The 24175-nt window shown below is 47.0% G+C and overlaps 1 protein-coding gene across 3 annotated transcripts in view; it reads right to left on the reverse strand.

Moving 5' to 3' along the window:
- The window catches only part of LOC143301240 (uncharacterized), a 45974-nt gene that overhangs the window by 6492 nt on the left and 15307 nt on the right, over nucleotides 1–24175 (reverse strand). For 2 of the 3 annotated variants that reach the window (XM_076615374.1, XM_076615377.1), the window contains exons 3-12: nucleotides 23839–23937; nucleotides 21102–21273; nucleotides 14127–14202; nucleotides 13260–13311; nucleotides 10260–10346; nucleotides 9552–9629; nucleotides 8631–8691; nucleotides 7570–7669; nucleotides 5676–5740; nucleotides 4476–4587 (exon numbers count right to left, since the gene is read on the reverse strand). In XM_076615374.1, the coding sequence (XP_076471489.1) occupies nucleotides 4476–4587; nucleotides 5676–5740; nucleotides 7570–7669; nucleotides 8631–8691; nucleotides 9552–9629; nucleotides 10260–10346; nucleotides 13260–13311; nucleotides 14127–14202; nucleotides 21102–21273; nucleotides 23839–23937 (902 nt within the window). The remainder of the gene's footprint in view (nucleotides 1–4475; nucleotides 4588–5675; nucleotides 5741–7569; nucleotides 7670–8630; nucleotides 8692–9551; nucleotides 9630–10259; nucleotides 10347–13259; nucleotides 13312–14126; nucleotides 14203–21101; nucleotides 21274–23838; nucleotides 23938–24175) is intronic. The other variant, XM_076615375.1, reaches the window with a different exon arrangement.

Genomic DNA, 24175 nt, shown 5'->3' on the forward strand with positions numbered 1-24175 from the left:
GCTGTGGGTGCAGGTGACCAGTAAGGACAGCTGTGGGTACAGGTGACCAGTAAGGACAGCTGTGGGTACAGGTGACTAGTAAGGACAGCTGTGGGTACAGGTGACCAGTAAGGACAGCTGTGGGTACAGGTGACTAGTAAGGACAGCTGTGGGTACAGGTGACCAGAAAGGACAGCTGTGGGTACAGGTGAGGTGACCAGTAAGGACAGCTGTGGGTACAGGTGACCAGTAAGGACAGCTGTGGGTACAGGTGACTAGTAAGGACAGCTGTGGGTACAGGTGACCAGTAAGGACAGCTGTGGGTACAAGTGACCAGTAAGGACAGCTGTGGGTACAGGTGACTAGTAAGGACAGCTGTGGGTACAGGTAACCAGTAAGGACAGCTGTGGGTACAAGTGACCAGTAAGGACAGCTGTGGGTACAGGTGACCAATAAGGACAGCTGTGGGTACAGGTGACCAGTAAGGACAGCTGTGGGTACAGGTGACCAGAAAGGACAGCTGTGGGTACAGGTGACCAGTAAGGACAGCTGTGGGTACAGGTGACCAGTAAGGACAGCTGTGGGTGCAGGTGAGGTGACCAGTAAGGACAGCTGTGGGTGCAGGTGAGGTGACCAGTAAGGACAGCTGTGGGTGCAGGTGAGGTGACCAGTAAGGACAGCTGTGGGTACAGGTGAGGTGACCAGTAAGGACAGCAGTGGGTACAGGTGAGGTGACCAGTAAGGACAGCTGCGGGTACAGGTGACCAGTAAGGACAGCTGTGGGTACAGGTGAGGTGACCAGTAAGGACAGCTGTGGGTACAGGTGACCAGTAAGGACAGCTGTGGGTACAGGTGACCAGTAAGGACAGCTGTGGGTACAGGTGAGGTGACCAGAAAGGACAGCTGTGGGTACAGGTGACCAGTAAGGACAGCTGTGGGTACAGGTGACCAGTAAGGACAGCTGTGGGTACAGGTGACCAGAAAGGACAGCTGTGGGTGCAGGTGACCAGTAAGGACAGCTGTGGGTACAGGTGACCAGTAAGGACAGCTGTGGGTACAGGTGACTAGTAAGGACAGCTGTGGGTACAGGTGACCAGTAAGGACAGCTGTGGGTACAGGTGACTAGTAAGGACAGCTGTGGGTACAGGTGACCAGAAAGGACAGCTGTGGGTACAGGTGAGGTGACCAGTAAGGACAGCTGTGGGTACAGGTGACCAGTAAGGACAGCTGTGGGTACAGGTGACTAGTAAGGACAGCTGTGGGTACAGGTGACCAGTAAGGACAGCTGTGGGTACAAGTGACTAGTAAGGACAGCTGTGGGTACAGGTAACCAGTAAGGACAGCTGTGGGTACAAGTGACCAGTAAGGACAGCTGTGGGTACAGGTGACCAGTAAGGACAGCTGTGGGTACAGGTGACCAGTAAGGACAGCTGTGGGTACAGGTTACCAGAAAGGACAGCTGTGGGTACAGGTGACCAGAAAGGACAGCTGTGGGTACAGGTGACCAGTAAGGACAGCTGAGGGTACAGGTGAGGTGACCAGTAAGGACAGCTGTGGGTACAGGTGAGGTGACCAGTAAGGACAGCTGTGGGTACAGGTGAGGTGACCAGTAAGGACAGCTGTGGGTACAGGTGAGGTGACCAGAAAGGACAGCTGTGGGTACAGGTGACTAGTAAGGACAGCTGTGGGTACAGGTGACCAGTAAGGACAGCTGTGGGTACAGGTGACCAGAAAGGACAGCTGTGGGTACAGGTGACCAGTAAGGACAGCTGAGGGTACAGGTGAGGTGACCAGAAAGGACAGCTGTGGGTACAGGTGACCAGAAAGGACAGCTGTGGGTACAGGTGAGGTGACCAGAAAGGACAGCTGTGGGTACAGGTGACCAGAAAGGACAGCTGTGGGTACAGGTGAGGTGACCAGTAAGGACAGCTGTGGGTACAGGTGAGGTGACCAGTAAGGACAGCTGTGGGTACAGGTGAGGTGACCAGTAAGGACAGCTGTGGGTACAGGTGAGGTGACCAGTAAGGACAGCTGTGGGTACAGGTGAGGTGACCAGTAAGGACAGCTGTGGGTACAGGTGAGGTGACCAGAAAGGACAGCTGTGGGTACAGGTGACTAGTAAGGACAGCTGTGGGTACAGGTGACCAGTAAGGACAGCTGTGGGTACAGGTGACCAGAAAGGACAGCTGTGGGTACAGGTGACCAGTAAGGACAGCTGAGGGTACAGGTGAGGTGACCAGAAAGGACAGCTGTGGGTACAGGTGACCAGAAAGGACAGCTGTGGGTACAGGTGAGGTGACCAGAAAGGACAGCTGTGGGTACAGGTGACCAGAAAGGACAGCTGTGGGTACAGGTGAGGTGACCAGTAAGGACAGCTGTGGGTACAGGTGAGGTGACCAGTAAGGACAGCTGTGGGTACAGGTGAGGTGACCAGTAAGGACAGCTGTGGGTACAGGTGAGGTGACCAGTAAGGACAGCTGTGGGTACAGGTGAGGTGACCAGTAAGGACAGCTGTGGGTACAGGTGAGGTGACCAGAAAGGACAGCTGTGGGTACAGGTGACTAGTAAGGACAGCTGTGGGTACAGGTGACCAGAAAGGACAGCTGTGGGTGCAGGTGACCAGTAAGGACAGCTGTGGGTACAGGTGACCAGTAAGGACAGCTGTGGGTACAGGTGACTAGTAAGGACAGCTGTGGGTACAGGTGACCAGTAAGGACAGCTGTGGGTACAGGTGACTAGTAAGGACAGCTGTGGGTACAGGTGACCAGAAAGGACAGCTGTGGGTACAGGTGAGGTGACCAGTAAGGACAGCTGTGGGTACAGGTGACCAGTAAGGACAGCTGTGGGTACAGGTGACCACAAGGACAGCTGTGGGTGCAGGTGAGGTGACCAGTAAGGACAGCTGTGGGTACAGGTGACCAGTAAGGACAGCTGTGGGTACAGGTGACTAGTAAGGACAGCTGTGGGTACAGGTGACCAGTAAGGACAGCTGTGGGTACAAGTGACCAGTAAGGACAGCTGTGGGTACAGGTGACTAGTAAGGACAGCTGTGGGTACAGGTAACCAGTAAGGACAGCTGTGGGTACAAGTGACCAGTAAGGACAGCTGTGGGTACAGGTGACCAGTAAGGACAGCTGTGGGTACAGGTGACCAGTAAGGACAGCTGTGGGTACAGGTGACCAGAAAGGACAGCTGTGGGTACAGGTGACCAGAAAGGACAGCTGTGGGTACAGGTGACCAGTAAGGACAGCTGTGGGTACAGGTGAGGTGACCAGTAAGGACAGCTGTGGGTACAGGTGAGGTGACCAGAAAGGACAGCTGTGGGTACAGGTGACCAGTAAGGACAGCTGTGGGTACAGGTGAGGTGACCAGTAAGGACAGCTGTGGGTACAGGTGACCAGTAAGGACAGCTGTGGGTACAGGTGAGGTGACCAGAAAGGACAGCTGTGGGTACAGGTGAGGTGACCAGTAAGGACAGCTGTGGGTACAGGTGACCAGAAAGGACAGCTGTGGGTACAGGTGAGGTGACCAGTAAGGACAGCTGTGGGTACAGGTGACCAGTAAGGACAGCTGAGGGTACAGGTGAGGTGACCAGTAAGGACAGCTGTGGGTACAGGTGACCAGAAAGGACAGCTGTGGGTACAGGTGAGGTGACCAGTAAGGACAGCTGAGGGTACAGGTGAGGTGACCAGTAAGGACAGCTGTGGGTACAGGTGACCAGAAAGGACAGCTGTGGGTACAGGTGAGGTGACCAGTAAGGACAGCTGTGGGTACAGGTGAGGTGACCAGTAAGGACAGCTGTGGGTACAGGTGAGGTGACCAGTAAGGACAGCTGTGGGTACAGGTGAGGTGACCAGTAAGGACAGCTGTGGGTACAGGTGACCAGAAAGGACAGCTGTGGGTACAGGTGAGGTGACCAGAAAGGACAGCTGTGGGTACAGGTGAGGTGACCAGAAAGGACAGCTGTGGGTACAGGTGACCAGTAAGGACAGCTGTGGGTACAGGTGAGGTGACCAGTAAGGACAGCTGTGGGTACAGGTGAGGTGACCAGAAAGGACAGCTGTGGGTACAGGTGAGGTGACCAGAAAGGACAGCTGTGGGTACAGGTGAGGTGACCAGTAAGGACAGCTGTGGGTACAGGTGAGGTGACCAGAAAGGACAGCTGTGGGTACAGGTGACCAGTAAGGACAGCTGTGGGTACAGGTGAGGTGACCAGTAAGGACAGCTGTGGGTACAGGTGAGGTGACCAGTAAGGACAGCTGTGGGTACAGGTGAGGTGACCAGAAAGGACAGCTGTGGGTACAGGTGAGGTGACCAGTAAGGACAGCTGTGGGTACAGGTGAGGTGACCAGTAAGGACAGCTGTGGGTACAGGTGAGGTGACCAGTAAGGACAGCTGTAGGTACAGGTGACCAGTAAGGACAGCTGTGGGTACAGGTGAGGTGACCAGAAAGGACAGCTGAGGGGGGAGAGTCAGGTGCGACTGTCTGTACTCACGAGTGTCCGATCTCATGGGTAAGCAGGACAGCCGTGTTCTCCGAGATGTCATGGACCAGTGAGCCGTACTGCCCGCTCTGATGGCTGCACAGGCCCCACTGCCATGACAAACCTGTCTCTCACACACACACACACACACACACACGCACACACAAACGCCTTGTCACACCTGTTTGGGAAATGGCTACTCAAGCACACCCAATCTTACTCCAGTCCACAAAGAAATGCATTTTTGCCCTTTGTGAATCTTTCCCATCAAGCTGATACCTTTGGTGACTATGAATTCAATTTCATGTTAATATTGACAGTAGCATTATTTTACTATATTGTGTATTAATTTGTTTTATTTCTTTGCTTACTGTTTATGAATACATTATTTGATACAAATGATGATAAGGTTCATCAGCCGTCATGATAAAACTGAAGTGCAATGTTGTGAGCACAGTATAATCTTTAAGCTTGTTGATGCTCCTTTGTCTGTGTTTGCACTGTAACCATGCGTACTGTTCAACAATTATAGATCATTTAAACCAAACTAATACACATTTGCAAGCATGGATAATATTCCCTGTTAAAGGTGTCTTTTTTCTGTGTGCTTCAATGTAGTACGGGTCAAGGTAATAAAAAAAAGTTTCTCCCTTTTACAGATTTTTGAAAAACTAATTTTCCATTGGTTCATTTGTGGGCCACTTTTCTTCTTCTTCTGCGGTTGTGGGCTGCACCTCCTATGTTCACTCTGTGTACATGAGTGGGCTTTTACCTGTGTGACCATTTCCTGGGTGTGCATGCTGGGTATGTTCTTGTTTCCATAACCTGCCAAACGCTGACATGGACAGACAGGCAGACAGACAGGGACAGACAGGCAGACAGGGACAGACAGACAGACAGACAGACAGGGACAGGCAGACAGACAGGGACAGACAGACAGACAGACAGACAGGGACAGACAGACAGACAGACAGGGACAGACAGACAGACAGGGACAGACAGACAGACAGACAGACAGGGACAGACAGACAGACAGACATACAGGGACAGACAGGCAGACAGACAGACAGGGACAGACAGGCAGACAGACAGACAGGGACAGACAGACAGACAGACAGACAGACAGGGACAGACAGGCAGACAGACAGACAGGGACAGACAGACAGACAGGGACAGGCAGACAGACAGGGACAGACAGAAGAGTGCCCTCACCCATTGCGTCAGACTTGAAGACGGCCATAATGTCCCCCTCCGGCTGAAAGTCACCTGAATGTGTCCTGCGACAAACACTGTGCACTGACACACTGCACCTCCTGACACACTGCACCTCCCTCTACACTGCACTGACACACTGTACCACCCTCTACACTGCACCTCCCTCTACACTGCACCTCCCTCTACACTTCACTGACACACTGCACCTTCCTCCACACTGCCCTGACACACTGCACCTCCCTCTACACTGCACCTCCCTCTACACTGCACACTGCACCTCCCTCCACACTGTACACTGACACACTGCACCTCCCTCTACACTGTGCACTGACACACTGCACCTCTCTCCACACTGTGCACTGACACACTGCACCTCCCTCCACACTGCCCTGACACACTGCACCTCCCTCTACACTGCACCTCCCTCTACACTGCACCTCCCTCCACACTGTGCACTGACACACTCCACCTCCCTTCACACTGACACACTGCACCTCCCTCCACACTGCACACTGCACCTCGCCCCACACAGTGCACTGACACACTGCACCTCCCTCCACACTGTGCACTGACACACTGCACCTCCCTCCACACTGTGCACTGACACACTCCACCTCCCTCCACACTGCCCTGACACACTGCACCTCCCTCTACACTGCACCTCCCTCTACACTGCACACTGCACCTCCCTCCACACTGTGCACTGACACACTGCATCTCTCTCCACACTGTGCACTGACACACTGCACCTCCCTCTACACTGCACCTCCCTCTACACTGCACACTGCACCTCCCTCTGCACTGTGCACTGACACACTGCACCTCCCTCCACACTGTGCACTGACACTCTGCACCTCCCTTCACGCTGACACACTGCACCTCCCTCCACACAGTGCACTGACACACTGCACCTCCCTCCACACTGCACCTCCTTTCACACTGACACACTGCACCTCCCTCCACACTGTGCACTGACACACTGCACCTCCCTCCACACTGTGCACTGACACACTGCATCTCCCTCTACACTGCACACTGCACCTCCCTCCACACTGTACACTGACACACTGCACCTCTCTCCACACTGTGCACTGACACACTGCACCTCCCTCCACACTGCCCTGACACACTGCACCTCCCTCTACACTGCACCTCCCTCTACACTGCACCTCCCTCCACACTGTGCACTGACACACTCCACCTCCCTCCACACTGCCCTGACACACTGCACCTCCCTCTACACTGCACCTCCCTCCACACTGCCCTGACACTCTGCACCTCCCTTCACACTGACACACTGCATCTCCTTCCACACTGCACTGACACACTGCACCTCCCTTCACACTGACACACTGCACCTCGCTCCACACTGTGCACTGACACACTGCACCTCCCTCCACACTGTGCACTGACACACTGCACCTCCCTCCACACTGTGCACTGACACACTGCACCTCCCTCCACACTGCACACTGCACCTCCCTCCACACTGTGCACTGACACACTGCACCTCCCTCCACACAGTGCACTGACACACTGCACCTCGCTCCAAACAGTGCACTGACACACTGCACCTCCCTCCACACTGTGCACTGACACACTGCACCTCCCTTCACACTGACACACTGCACCTCCCTCCACACTGCACCTCCCTCCACAATGCACTGACACACTGCACCTCGCTCCACACTGCACCTCCCTCCACACTACACTGTGCACTGACAAACTATACAGTGAAAAGATGTTAAACAAAGGAAAGAAACACACACCCACAGACACACACACGCACACACAGACACAGACACCCACAGACACAGACACACCCACAGACACACACACGCACAGACACACAGACACACACATACACACACACACACACACACACACACACCCAGTGAGCAGGGCGTAGTGGTCACAGTGGTCAGGTCCGTGGTCTTTCAGCCAGCTGGTCAGCAGGCTGTGGGCGTGGACAATGTCTTCGTACACAACGCCTGGCACACACACACACACACACACACACACACACACACACACACACTCACAGCTGGTCAGGAGGTTGTGGGCATGGACCACATCTTGGTACACAGACCAAACCACATCACACCACATCTACACATCACACCACATCTACACATCACACCACATCTACACATCACAGGACATCCACACAGGACAAACCACATCCACACATCACAGGACATCCAGACAGGACAAACCACATCACACCACATCTACACATCACACCACATCTACACATCACAGGACATCCACACAGGACAAACCACATCTACACATAACATCACATCCACACAGGACAAACCACATCACACCACATCCACACAGGACAAACCACATCACACCACATCTACACATCACACAACATCCACATAGGAGAAACCACATCACACCACATCTACACATCACACCACATCCACACAGGACAAACCACATCACACCACATCTACACATCACACCACATCCACACAGGACAAACCACATCACACCACATCTACACATCACACCACATCCACACAGGACAAACCACATCACACCACATCTACACATCACACAACATCCACATAGGAGAAACCACATCACACCACATCCACACAACAAACCACATCCACACAGGACAAACCACATCCACACAGGACAAACCACATCACAAACCACATCCACACAGGACAAACCACATCACAAACCACATCCACACAGGACAAACCACATCACAAACCACATTACACTGGACAAACCACATCCACACATCACAAACCATATCACAAACCACATCCACACAGGACAAACCACATCACACCACATCCACACATCACAAACCACATCACATCACACACACACAAACCACATCAGACCACATCCAAACAAACCACATCAGACCACATCCACACAGACCAAACAGAAGAAGAGAATGACACGACTAGTCACATAACTCACCACCTATAATCGTCTGTGTCATTAATGATTCACGAAGCTTGATGGGGTCTTGGAAGAAACCCTGTCAGGCAACAGGCATTCAGACAATACAATCATCAACAGGTATTCTGACAATCATCAACAATCATCAACAGGCATTCAGACAATCATCAACAGGCATTCAGACAATCATCAACAATCATCAACAGGCATTCAGACAATCATCAACAGGCATTCAGACAATACAATCATCAACAGGCATTCAGACAATCATCAACAATCATCAACAGGCATTCAGATAATCATGAACAGGCATTCAGACAATCATCAACAGGCATTCCGACAATCATCAACAGGCATTCTGACAATCATCACCATGGCAAGTCACCTGTAATGCTGTTCACTTGAACATAAATGAGGCAACAGGCATTCTGACAATCATCAACAGGCATTCCGACAATCATCAACAGGTATTCTGACAATCATCAACAGGCATTCCGACAATCATCAACAGGTATTCTGACAATCATCACCATGGCAAGTCACCTGTAATGCTGTTCACTTGAACATAAATGAGGCAACAGGTATTCTGACAATCATCAACAGGCATTCCGACAATCATCAACAGGCATTCAGACAATCATCACCATCAGGAGTGATGGCCTAGAGGTAACGTGTCCGCCTAGGAAGCGAGAGAATCTGAGTGCACTGGTTCGAATCACGCCTCAGTTGCCGGTACTTTCTCCCCCTCCACTAGACTTTCAGTGGTGGTCTGAGCACTAGTCATTCAGAGGAGACAATAAACCGAGGTCCCATGTGCATCATGCACTAAGCGCACATAAAAGAACCCATGGCAACAAAAGGGTTGTCCCTGGCAAAATTCTGTAGAAAAAATCCACTTCAATAGGAAAAACAAATAAAACTGCATGCAGGAAAAAATACCCAAAAAATGGGTGGCGCTCTGAAGTGTAGTGACGAGCTCTCCCTGGGGAGAGCGGCCCAAATTTCACACCGAGAAATCTGTCGTGACAACAAAGAGAAATACAAATACAATAAATGAGCCCACAGGTATTCAGTCATCATCACCAAGGCAAGTCACCTGCATTGCAGTCCACTTGAAAATAACATTGAACAGTGCTTCAAAGAGTCTGTGCCCTTTGTTCAGAATTGTCATGTTCCGTTTTCTTGTGGGGAACACGTTTCACTTGTGTGGTGTGCTGTGCACAGAACGGAATTCATGTGGATTAGGAAACATTCAAAAAGACACACACAAACACACACACACACACACACACAAGCACACACATATACGCATGCACACACACACACACACACACACACACTTGTCAGCTACCAAAATACACTCAGTAAACTCCAGCCACACAAATTTCCCTCTCTTACCTCTGTGTGACAGGAGACACAAAAACTAACTTTAACATCCATCTCTCCACACCAGGAAAGACAAAAACAGTTTCTACCTGAATTCATTTCACCCCGGGAGAAAGAGAAGGAGGGATACAGCGATCGGGGGGACGGGGGGAGGGGGGGGGGGGGGGGGGACCGACAGAGAGAGAGGAGGGGGCTGGGGGGAGGACTAGAGAAGAAATACGTGGAGGAAAAGGCCTCTACATGTTGACAGCCAGCACTCACCGTCTCCACAAAGATCTTCGCCACGTCTATGTGCACTTTGAAGTTGAAGTCCCTCCCGGCAGGTATTCTTTCGTAGAAAGTTTGCACCTGTCCACAGGTAGAGGTATCACTATGAACACTATGAACCTTATCGTCTTTAGACAGCTTGTACCTGTCCACAGGTAGAGGTATCACTATGAACACTATGAACCTTATCGTCTTTAGACAGCTTGTACCTGTCCACAGGTAGAGGTATCACTATGAACACAATGAACCTTATCGTCTTTAGACAGCTTGTACCTGTCAACAGGTAGAGGTATCACTATGAACATGTCCTCATGATGAACCTTATTGTCTTTATACAGATTGTACCTGTCAACAGGTAAAGGTATCACTATGAACATGTCCTCACGATGAATCTTATCGTCTCATCTTCAGAAAGTGTGTCAACAGACAGAGGTATCACCATAAAAAACCTCATCCTCATCTGAATGACTAGCACCCAGACCATAACTGAAAGTCAGGTGGAGGAGAAGTGACAGTACAAATCCCTGTCCCTTTAAGGAACTCGAACCCCTGCACACTCACTTCCTGATCAGGGGTTTTACCACCAGACCACAGCTCCACCATATGTGTGACTGGGTCGGCATCGGTCAGGAACCTGTTGACCGGCCAGTCTCTCAAGCCTACCCCCTCTCCCTCTCTCCCTCTCGTTTTCTCTTATCTTATCCGCCCTTTGTGTCAACCAATGCTACATTTGTTTGTGTAGAGGGTAAAACAGAGGATATGAACAACAGTATTACGTGGAGTGTCTCTTTTTGTTTCAGTGTCAATATACTGCGTAGCGAGTCTCTTCATATTTCAGCGTATCATGTGGAGTGTCTCTTTGTTTCAGTGTCAACATACTGCGTAGCGAGTATCTTCATATTTCAGTGTATTGTGTGGAGCTTGTCTTTATATTTCAATGTATTGCATGGAGCGTGTCTTTATATTTCAATGTATTGCGTGGAGCGTGTCTTCATATTTCTTTTTTTTTTTTTTTTTTTTTTTTTTTTCCCCGGACTTTCTTGGGTCGACCACCGTTTTATTTTGTACATGAATTCATTATAACAATTCAGAGTAGATGGAAAAGAAAGGGGGAAAAAACAAAGAAAGAAAAAAATGAATACAGTATACATTAACAATAACATCGTCATCATAAGTCATTATACTTATAATATATTGTTCTATTAATTTGGTCAAGGTGGACACATTTTCATCATGTGTAACAGTGCAGTTTTATAACATATAATAGCATCAGCATAGAGTTATGGACACTTTGCTTCGCTAACGTAATGTGAAAAGAACACAACCCACACATAGGATATCTTATGTATGAACACATTTCCTCTAGTTTTCTATACGTGACTATATAAAACACCCATTACACAGTCGTGTTAAACATTATTACTGCAGACACATAAGTGCACATGAATACACACATGCATATATTATTTACATACTCGCATACTTACACATTCACGTACATCTGTTCAAGTTTTTTTTTAAATTATATATATATATATATATATATCATTGAGCCTTCATTATTATTGTGCATCTTGATCTTTCATACTATTTTGTTATGGGTTACTGTTTTCAAGAAGTTTTATATATGGACACCATTTTCTCATAAATACAGCACTTAACATTTCCGTTGAATGCATATATCTTTCTACTTTATAACTATTTCTTAAATCATTCAAAAAGTGCTCTATACATGGTTTAATCTTATTTATTCTGCATTTATAAACAAAATATTTTGCAACAAGAATAATATAGTTGAAAATTTCATCTATTTTTGTAATTTCATCATTTCCAAATAGAACTAATTCTATGTTTAACTTAACGTTTGAGCAAGTATCACATCTTTCTTTTAAGACGTTCTCTAATTCCTTCCAAAACAATTGAGAGAACTTGCAAAACCATAGATAATGTTGTACTGAATCTATTTCATTTTTACAAAAATTGCACTTGTCACTGTTTGTAATACCCATTTTCTTCAGAATTTTGTTTGTAACTAAAATGTTGTGACAAATTCTAATTTGAAACCACTTTAATTTTATCTCTTTTACTTTTTTTATTTGCTTCATGGTGGTTACCCAATTAACGATGATATCTAATTTTTGCTCCCACTTAACAAAAGAACTTATATTGTAAATAAAGAGTGGTTCAAGAAGTATATCATAATATAGTTGCGAGCCTTTCATAGTAGAGGATATTAAGTGTAGTGCTTTCGATTGTTCATTACAGGTTTTATCACTTAGATAAATATTATGTGTAATTAAGTAACTTTTTATCGAATGTATCAATCCCATATACACTAAATAATTTACATTAATATTATATTTTTCTGTAAAGCATGTGTAACTAAGGAAGCACCCATTCTCATCAACAACATCTCTAACCAGATATATATTCTTTATATTTCAATGTATTGCGTGGAGTGTCTCTTTATATTTCAATGTATTGCGTGGAGCGTGTCTTTATATTTCAATGTATTGCGTGGAGCGTGTCTTTATATTTCAATGTATTGCGTGGAGCGTGTCTTTATATTTCAATGTATTGCGTGGAGCGTGTCTTTATATTTCAATGTATTGCGTGGAGTGTCTCTTCATATTTCAATGTATTGCGTGGAGCGTGTCTTTATATTTCAATGTATTGCATGGAGCGTGTCTTTATATTTCAATGTATTGCGTGGAGTGTCTCTTTATATTTCAATGTATTGCGTGGAGTGTCTCTTTATATTTCAATGTATTGTGTGGAGTGTCTCTTTATATTTCAATGTATTGTGTGGAGCGTGTCTTTATATTTCAATGTATTGCGTGGAGCGTGTCTTTATATTTCAATGTATTGCGTGGAGCGTGTCTTTATATTTCAATGTATTGTGTGGAGCGTGTCTTTATATTTCAATGTATTGCGTGGAGTGTCTCTTTATATTTGAATGTCAACGTACAATACATGAAAAAGAAAGCAGTTCACCTCGTTCATGACATCTTTGATATGAGTCAGAACCTTGGTCACGGACTCTCCTCTGAAAACAGCCAAACCAGAAATGGATCAAAATCAAAACACAAGTAAAAAAAAGAAAAGAAAAGAGAATTCAATGCACTCATAGACTCACACACAATTTATATACTCATGCACACATGCTGGCACTTACTGTACATGCACATGCATGCACGCTCTTCCACACACTGGCACACAGGTAGACACACATTCATATACACTACACCCTTCCACACACTGGCACACAGGTAGACACACATTCATATACACTACACCCTTCCACACACTGGCACACAGGTATACACACATTCATATACACTACACCCTTCCACACACTGGCACACAGGTATACACACATTCATATACACTACACCCTTCCACACACTGGCACACACGTATACACACATTCATATACACTACACTCTTCCACACACTGGCACACAGGTATACACACATTCATATACACTACACTCTTCCACACACTGGCACACAGGTATACACACATTCATATACACTACACCCTTCCACACACTGGCACACAGGTATACACACATTCATATACACTACACATGTGTATGCACAAAAGTCAGAGTTACCATACTCAGAAAACTATTCACTCTAAAACAGACATCCAACACACACATTTCCCCTCCCAATCCTTTTTATAAAAAAAAAAAAGAAAAAAAAAAAGTGTGTATCAGACAAGAACGAGAAAAAGAAATTTCTCAGAAATTATATATTTTTCTGTAGGAAACCCAGACCCAAACTCTCTCTCTCTCTCTCACTCTCTCTCTTTCTCTTGCCATTGAAACAGTGTTAGGTTTCACAAATGTTCCTCACTTTCTTTCATACAGGTCGTAGTCGGCATGCACACACACGTCCACGTATACATCCGTACAGCCAGAATTTCCCGTGTCTGTAACAGCACACACAGCAACACAAACAGCTAGAATCTCCTTTGTTACAGCACACACACACACACACACACACACACACACACACAGCAACACAAACAGCTAGAATCTCCTTTGTTACAGCACACACACACACACACACACACACACACACACACACACACACACACACACACAGCAACACAAACAGCTGGAATCTCCCATGTCTGTTACAGCAGACAGAAAGAAAAGGCAAGGCAGGGAAAGGGAGAGCAGTCAGTGGTATAAAGGGGTAGTTGGGCTGGGGAGAGGGGGGGGGGGGGTAGTTGGGCTGGGGAGAGGGGGGGGGTAGTTGGGCTGGGGAGAGGGGGGGGGTAGTTGGGCTGGGGAGAGGGGGGGGGGTAGTTGGGCTGGGGAGAGGGGGGGGGGGGTAGTTGGGCTGGGGAGAGGGGGGGGTAGTTGGGCTGGGGAGAGGGGGGGGGGTAGTTGGGCTGGGGAGAGGGGGGGGGGGGTAGTTGGGCTGGGGAGAGGGGGGGGTAGTTGGGCTGGGGAGAGGGGGGGGGGTAGTTGGGCTGGGGAGAGGGGGGGTAGTTGGGCTGGGGAGAGGGGGGGTAGTTGGGCTGGGGAGAGGGGGGGGGGTAGTTGGGCTGGGGAGAGGGGGGGGGGGGTAGTTGGGCTGGGGAGGGGGGGGTAGTTGGGCTGGGGAGAGGGGGGGGTAGTTGGGCTGGGGAGAGGGGGGGGTAGTTGGGCTGGGGAGAGGGGGGGGTAGTTGGGCTGGGGAGAGGGGGGGGGTAGTTGGGCTGGGGAGAGGGGGGGGGGTAGTTGGGCTGGGGAGAGGGGGGGTAGTTGGGCTGGGGAGAGGGGGGGGGTAGTTGGGCTGGGGAGAGGGGGAGTAGTTGGGCTGGGGAGAGGGGGGGTAGTTGGGCTGGGGGGGTGGAGGGGAGGGGGTTCTGATGATGCCACTGGTCACTCTCTCCTCTCTCCTGTTAACACTTGACTGATAACGATGGTCATAATGATGTGACTGGTAACGATGGTCATAATGATGTGACTGGTAACACTGGTGATGATGATGTGACTGGTAACAATGGTGATGATGATGATGTGACTGGTAACACTGGTGATGATGATGTGACTGGTAACAATGGTGATGATGATGATGTGACTGGTAACGATGATGGTGATGATGTGACTGGTAACAATGGTGATGATGATGTGACTGGTAACAATGGTGATGATGATGTGACTGGTAACGATGATGGTGATGATGTGACTGGTAACGATGATGGTGATGGTGATGATGTGACTGGTAACGATGGTGGTGATGATGATGATGTGACTGGTAACAATGATGATGATGATGTGACTGGTAACGATGATGATGATGGTGATGATGTGACTGGTAACGATGATGGTGATGGTGATGATGTGACTGGTAACGATGATGGTGATGATGTGACTGGTAACGATGATGGTGATGGTGATGATGTGACTGGTAACGATGATGGTGGTGATGGTGTGACTGGTAACGATGATGATGGTGATGATGTGACTGGTAACGATGATGATGGTGATGATGTGACTGGTAACGATGGTGGTGATGATGTGACTGGTAACGATGATGGTGATGATGTGACTGGTAACGATGGTGGTGATGATGATGTGACTGGTAACGATGATGGTGATGATGTGACTGGTAACGATGATGGTGATGATGTGACTGGTAACGATGGTGGTGGTGATGATGTGACTGGTAACAATGATGATGATGGTGATGATGTGACTGGTAACGATGATGGTGATGGTGATGATGTGACTGGTAACGATGATGGTGATGATGTGACTGGTAACGATGATGGTGATGATGTGACTGGTAACGATGATGATGATGATGATGATGTGACTGGTAACGATGATGATGATGGTGATGATGTGACTGGTAACGATGATGGTGATGATGTGACTGGTAACGATGATGGTGATGATGATGATGTGACTGGTAACGATGATGGTGATGATGTGACTGGTAACGATGATGATGATGATGTGACTGGTAACGATGATGATGATGGTGATGATGTGACTGGTAACGATGATGATGATGGTGATGATGTGACTGGTAACGATGATGATGATGTGACTGGTAACAATGATGGTGATGATGTGACTGGTAACGATGATGGTGATGGTGATGATGTGACTGGTAACGATGGTGGTGATGGTGATGATGTGACTGGTAATGATGGTGGTGGTGATGGTGTGACTGGTAACGATGATGGTGATGGTGATGATGTGATTGGTAACGATGATGATGATGGTGATGATGTGACTGGTAACAATGATGGTGATGATGTGACTGGTAACAATGATGATGATGATGTGACTGGTAACAATGGTGATGATGTGACTGGTAACAATGATGGTGATGATGTGACTGGTAACAATGGTGATGATGTGACTGGTAACGATGATGATGATGGTGATGATGTGACTGGTAACGATGATGGTGATGATGTGACTGGTAACGATGATGGTGATGGTGATGATGTGACTGGTAACGATGATGGTGATGATGTGACTGGTAACGATGGTGGTGGTGATGGTGTGACTGGTAACAATGATGGTGATGGTGATGGTGATGATGTGACTGGTAACGATGATGGTGATGATGATGTGACTGGTAACGATGATGGTGATGGTGATGTGACTGGTAACGATGATGGTGATGGTGATGATGTGACTGGTAACGATGATGGTGATGATGTGACTGGTAACGATGATGGTGATGGTGATGATGTGACTGGTAACACTGGTGATGATGTGACTGGTAACGATGGTGGTGGTGATGATGTGACTGGTAACGATGGTGATGGTGATGATGTGATTGGTAACGATGGTGGTGGTGATGGTGTGACTGGTAACGATGATGGTGATGATGATGATGTGACTGGTAACGATGATGGTGATGATGTGACTGGTAACGATGATGGTGATGATGATGATGTGACTGGTAACGATGATGGTGATGATGTGATTGGTAACGATGATGGTGATGGTGATGGTGTGACTGGTAACGATGATGGTGATGATGTGACTGGTAACGATGATGGTGATGGTGATGATGTGACTGGTAACGATGATGGTGATGATGATGATGTGACTGGTAACGATGATGGTGATGGTGATGATATGACTGGTAACGATGATGGTGATGGTGATGATGTGACTGGTAACGATGATGGTGATGATGTGACTGGTAACGATGATGGTGATGGTGATGATGTGACTGGTAACGATGGTGGTGGTGATGGTGATGATGTGACTGGTAACGATGGTGGTGGTGATGGTGTGACTGGTAACAATGATGATGATGATGATGATGTGACTGGTAACGATGATGGTGATGATGATGATGTGACTGGTAACGATGATGGTGATGATGATGATGTGACTGGTAACGATGGTGGTGATGATGATGATGTGACTGGTAACGATGATGGTGATGGTGATGATGTGACTGGTAACGATGATGGTGATGGTGATGATGTGACTGGTAACGATGATGGTGATGGTGATGATGTGACTGGTAACGATGGTGGTGATGATGATGATGTGACTGGTAACGATGATGGTGATGGTGATGATGTGACTGGTAACGATGATGGTGATGATGTGATTGGTAACGATGATGATGATGGTGATGATGTGACTGGTAACGATGATGGTGATGGTGATGATGTGACTGGTAACGATGATGGTGATGATGTGACTGGTAACGATGGTGGTGATGATGTGACTGGTGACGATGATGATGATGATGATGATGTGACTGGTAACGATGATGGTGATGATGTGACTGGTGACGATGATGATGATGATGATGATGTGACTGGTAATGATGATGATGATGGTGATGGTGTGACTGGTAACGATGATGATGATGATGTGACTGGTAACGATGATGGTGATGATGTGACTGGTAACGATGATGGTGATGATGTGACTGGTAACGATGATGATGATGATGATGATGTGACTGGTAATGATGATGATGATGGTGATGGTGTGACTGGTAACAATGGTGGTGATGGTGATGATGTGACTGGTAACGATGGTGGTGATGATGTGACTGGTAACGATGATGATGATGATGATGATGTGACTGGTAACGATGGTGGTGATGATGTGACTGGTAACGATGATGGTGATGATGATGATGTGACTGGTAACGATGATGATGATGATGATGATGTGACTGGTAACGATGATGATGATGATGATGATGTGACTGGTAACGATGATGGTGATGATGTGACTGGTAACGATGATGGTGATGATGATGATGTGACTGGTAACGATGATGGTGATGATGTGATTGGTAACGATGATGGTGATGGTGATGATGTGACTGGTAACGATGATGGTGATGATGTGACTGGTAACGATGATGGTGATGGTGATGATGTGACTGGTAACGATGGTGGTGGTGATGGTGTGACTGGTAACGATGATGATGATGATGTGACTGGTAACGATGATGGTGATGATGATGATGTGACTGGTAACGATGATGGTGATGGTGATGATGTGACTGGTAATGATGATGGTGATGATGATGATGTGACTGGTAACGATGATGGTGATGATGTGACTGGTAACGATGGTGGTGATGATGTGACTGGTGACGATGATGATGATGTGACTGGTAACGATGATGGTGATGATGTGACTGGTGACGATGATGATGATGATGATGATGTGACTGGTAATGATGATGATGGTGATGGTGTGACTGGTAACGATGATGATGATGATGTGACTGGTAACGATGATGGTGATGGTGATGATGTGACTGGTAACGATGATGGTGATGATGTGACTGGTAACGATGATGGTGATGATGTGACTGGTAATGATGATGATGATGATGATGATGTGACTGGTAATGATGATGATGATGGTGATGGTGTGACTGGTAACGATGGTGGTGATGGTGATGATGTGACTGGTAACGATGGTGGTGATGATGTGACTGGTAACGATGATGATGATGATGATGATGTGACTGGTAACGATGATGGTGATGATGTGACTGGTAACGATGATGGTGATGATGATGATGTGACTGGTAACGATGATGATGATGATGATGATGTGACTGGTAACGATGATGGTGATGATGTGACTGGTAACGATGATGGTGATGATGATGATGTGACTGGTAACGATGATGGTGATGATGTGATTGGTAACGATGATGGTGATGGTGATGATGTGACTGGTAACGATGGTGGTGATGATGTGACTGGTGACGATGATGATGATGATGATGTGACTGGTAATGATGATGATGATGGTGATGGTGTGACTGGTAATGATGATGGTGATGGTGATGATGTGATTGGTAACGATGATGATGATGGTGATGATGTGACTGGTAACGATGATGGTGATGATGTGACTGGTAACGATGATAATGATGGTGATGATGTGACTGGTAACGATGATGATGGTGATGATGTGACTGGTAACGATGATGGTGATGATGTGATAGGTAACGATGATGATGATGGTGATGATGTGACTGGTAATGATGATGGTGATGGTGATGATGTGAGTGGTTGGATAGGGTCCTCTCACCACATCAGTCCAGTCTTCAGGTTCTTGTCAAGTCTCTATGGAGGACGGGGAACATGTCAGGATATGGGGAAGGGAACGGGAAAGCAAGGGGTCAAAGGGCAAGGGACTGTACTTGTACAAGAGGGGAGGGGGGAATAAATCAATACATAAATACCCTGTGAACAAAAAAACAAAGTCCTTGTAAGCAAGCGTACAGTAATATCTATCAAAGTTCATTCACTCACTCACCCCAAACATCACTTTACCAAATCTTACACATGAATCTACAATTGTTACAAATGAATGTGTGACAAGACTAAAACATCCCATTAATTGAATTGTGCAACTGCTTTCAACCATCTGGACTCCCAATTCAAAACAGTCTAATTTCTTAAAGATGATCATAAATTCTAGAAACTTCTAAACGAGAGTTGAGGTTACATTTCAGAAAAGATTATTTGAAATAAGCAAAAATCTGTCCAAATGCATTGCATCTAAACACTAACAGAACAGTGCGAATAAGGAAATACACATTGCATTTACATTTAGGATTCCATTTCTCAATGCTAGAAATGTTTACTTTAAAGTACAATATATTTCACTCACACTATCAAGTTGACAGAGGCCCACACAAGATGTTGTTGCCTTTTCCCTTTTCTAGCAAACTGGGAACTGACCAAATTACAGCTACTGGTTCTACAAGGAAAGGTGGAGAACTCACTTTGTAAAAAACATCAAGATGTTTCCCTTTTCTAGCAAACTGGGAACTGACCAAATTACAGCTACTGGTTCTACAAGGAAAGGTGGAGAACTCACTTTGTAAAAAAACATCAAGATGTTTCCCTTTTCTAGCAAACTGGGAACTGACCAAATTACAGCTACTGGTTCTACAAGGAAAGGTGGAGAACTCACTTTGTAAAAAACATCAAGATGTTTCCCTTTTCTAGCAAACTGGGAACTGACCAAATTACAGCTACTGGTTCTACAAGGAAAGGTGGAGAACTCACTTTGTAAAAAACATCAAGATGTTTCCCTTTTCTAGCAAACTGGGAACTGACCAAATTACAGCTACTGGTTCTACAAGGAAAGGTGGAGAACTCACTTTGTAAAAAAACATCAAGATGCAGCAAATTCATTCTACATGAATAATATTTTGCATGTGAAATAATCATGCTAAAGAATGAACTGTTGTGACTGCTAACAGGGACATGAACATGTACACACAATCTCTCTCTCTCTCTCTAAGCTGGGCAAAGATTACAATTTCACGCTGTTACAATGATAACAACTTTGTTGTTTTTACCTTTCTTGTCATGGAAGTTCTGTGAGTGCGGAAGAGGAGACAGATACATGGGTCTTCTAGTGGTGAGGTATTTCCCAGTCAATGGGCCAAACCCTGGTGGGCTTCTTTTATCCAGGGGGGCGCGTTTCAGGGAGTAGGCAGTGTCATTCAGCACCAACAGACTGCCGTCTTTCTGCAATGTCAGCCAAAAAGAAAAAAAGTGATGAAAGTTACCACGATAACCATACCTTTCCCCTGTCGTGACCCAGTGGTGTGCAACACACTGCCATTGTCAGTCCCTCACCAGGATTCCACACTTCACTTCAAATGTCTCTCAAAACACCTCTTCTCTTCTGCCTGCCATCTTGCTGACTGACGTGCTTCTTGGGCTGTTGCTCTGTGTGTGTGTGTGTGTGTGTGTGTGTGTGTGTGTGTGTGTGTGTGTGTGTGTGTGTGTGTGTGTGTGTGTGTGTGTGTGTGTGTGTGTGTGTGTGTGTGTGTGTGTGTGTGTGTGTGTGCTGTGTGTTGTGTGTGCTGTGTGTGTGTGTGTGTGTGTGCTGTGTGTGTGTGTGTGTGTGTGTTGTGTGTATGTGTTGTGTGGTGTGGTGTGTGTGTGTGTGTGTGTGTGTGTGTGTGTGTGTGTGTGTGTGTGTGTTGTGTGTATGTGTTGTGTGTGTATGTGTTGTGTGTATGAGTTGTGTGCGTGTGTGTGTGTGTGTGTGTGTGTGTGTGTGTGTATGTGTGTACGCTTGTTGGTGCATGGTATGTCACACCTTGTGCATGTATATTGACATATCATACGTATAACTTATTGTATTCACTGAATGCCAGTCCATGTTTGGAAGGTATGAGTGTAAATCTGCATTATTATTATCATTATCATCATCATCATTGTCATGATTATAATCATTATTATTATCAACAACAACAAAACAAGCTCTCTCTCTGTCTCTCTCTCTCTCTCTCACCCTGTGACTGTGTGTGTGTGTGAGTGTGTGTGCACGTGCGCGTGTGCGTGCATGCGTGCGTGCTTGTGTGTGTGTGAGAGAGAGTGTGTGTGTGCTGTGTGCATTTTGTGTGGGCATCACCTACATGTGGCACCTCTGCAATCTTCAGAATCAAAATCTATCAAGGAAAAGAAAAAATTCTGATTGTGTTTAACACTTGGCTAATCCGCTGCCTTGCAGTTCCTTTCAATAAAATTCATGACGGTGGAATTTGGGTGTCCTGTTTTTTCCAGCAGGCAATCAATAACATAATTAATTTCACCGTATAATATTCATGGGGATTTGTGAAGCTTTGATTTTTACTGCCTGTGCATCTGTTGTTTCATCACCATGACAGCTAACATCCCACGCTGGGTCTTTTTTCACACCTTCTCTCTGTCTCCCTCTATCATCACAGCTAACATCCCACGCTGGGTCTTTTTTCACACCTTCTCTGTCTCCCTCTATCATCACCATCACAGCTAACATCCCACGCTGGGTCTTTTTTCACACCTTCTCTCTGTCTCCCTCTATCATCACCATCACAGCTAACATCCCACGCTGGGTCTTTTTTCACACCTTCTCTGTCTCCCTCTACCATCACAGCTAACATCCCACGCTGGGTCTTTTTTCACACCTTCTCTGGCTCCCTCTATCATCACAGCTAACATCCCACGCTGGGTCTTTTTTCACACCTTCTCTGTTTCCCTCTATCATCACCATCACAGCTAACATCCCACGCTGGGTCTTTTTTCACACCTTCTCTGTCTCCCTCTATCATCACAGCTAACATCCCACGCTGGGTCTTTTTTCACACCTTCTCTGGCTCCCTCTATCATCACAGCTAACATCCCACGCTGGGTCTTTTTTCACACCTTCTCTGTCTCCCTCTATCATCACCATCACAGCTAACATCCCACGCTGGGTCTTTTTTCACACCTTCTCTGTCTCCCTCTATCATCACCATCACAGCTAACATCCCACGCTGGGTCTTTTTTCACACCTTCTCTGTCTCCCTCTATCATCACAGCTAACATCCCACGCTGGGTCTTTTTTCACACCTTCTCTGTCTCCCTCTATCATCACAGCTAACATCCCACGCTGGGTCTTTTTTCACACCTTCTCTGTCTCCCTCTATCATCACCATGACAGCTAACATCCCACGCTGGGTCTTTTTTCACACCTTCTCTGTCTCCCTCTATCATCACCATCACAGCTAACATCCCACGCTGGGTCTTTTTTCACACCTTCTCTGTCTCCCTCTATCATCACCATCACAGCTAACATCCCACGCTGGGTCTTTTTTCACACCTTCTCTCTGTCTCCCTCTATCATCACCATCACAGCTAACATCCCACGCTGGGTCTTTTTTCACACCTTCTCTGTCTCCCTCTATCATCACCATCACAGCTAACATCCTACGCTGGGTCTTTTTTCACACCTTCTCTGTCTCCCTCTATCATCACCATCACAGCTAACATCCCACGCTGGGTCTTTTTTCACACCTTCTCTGTCTCCCTCTATCATCACCATCCCAACTAACATCCCACGTTGGGTCTTTTTTCACACCTTCTCTGTCTCCCTCTATCATCACCATCCCAGCTAACATCCCACGTTGGGTCTTTTTTCACACCTTCTCTGTCTCCCTCTATCATCACCATCACAGCTAACATCCCACGCTGGGTCTTTTTTCACACCTTCTCTCTGTCTCCCTCTATCATCACCATCCCAACTAACATCCCACGCTGGGTCTCCCTCACTGACAGACTCACCAGACGAACAGACAGGTCAGCGTGTCCCAGCCCTTCCCGCACAATGCAGGCTGCCAGCTGAGGGTCGGTGCTGTGCCCTGTGGTGTACCACGTCAAGTCCTGTCACCCAGACAAGTCTGGCATTTAGCTTTTGTGTTTCGTTTGATCGTTTCTAAATAGTTATCACACCCGCACACACAAACACACAGATACACACATGCACGCGCGCACACACACACGCACACATTTAATATCACATAACTATGTGGAAAAACAAATACATGCCTGACAAATACCAGCAAAGAATCTCACACTGGGCTTAGTAGGTGGTGTCCTAAGTACGTTAAAACAGAACAGG

The sequence above is a fragment of the Babylonia areolata genome, chromosome 27 (genome assembly GCF_041734735.1).
Source record: "Babylonia areolata isolate BAREFJ2019XMU chromosome 27, ASM4173473v1, whole genome shotgun sequence".
In the NCBI taxonomy this organism is placed as follows: domain Eukaryota; kingdom Metazoa; phylum Mollusca; class Gastropoda; order Neogastropoda; family Buccinidae; genus Babylonia; species Babylonia areolata.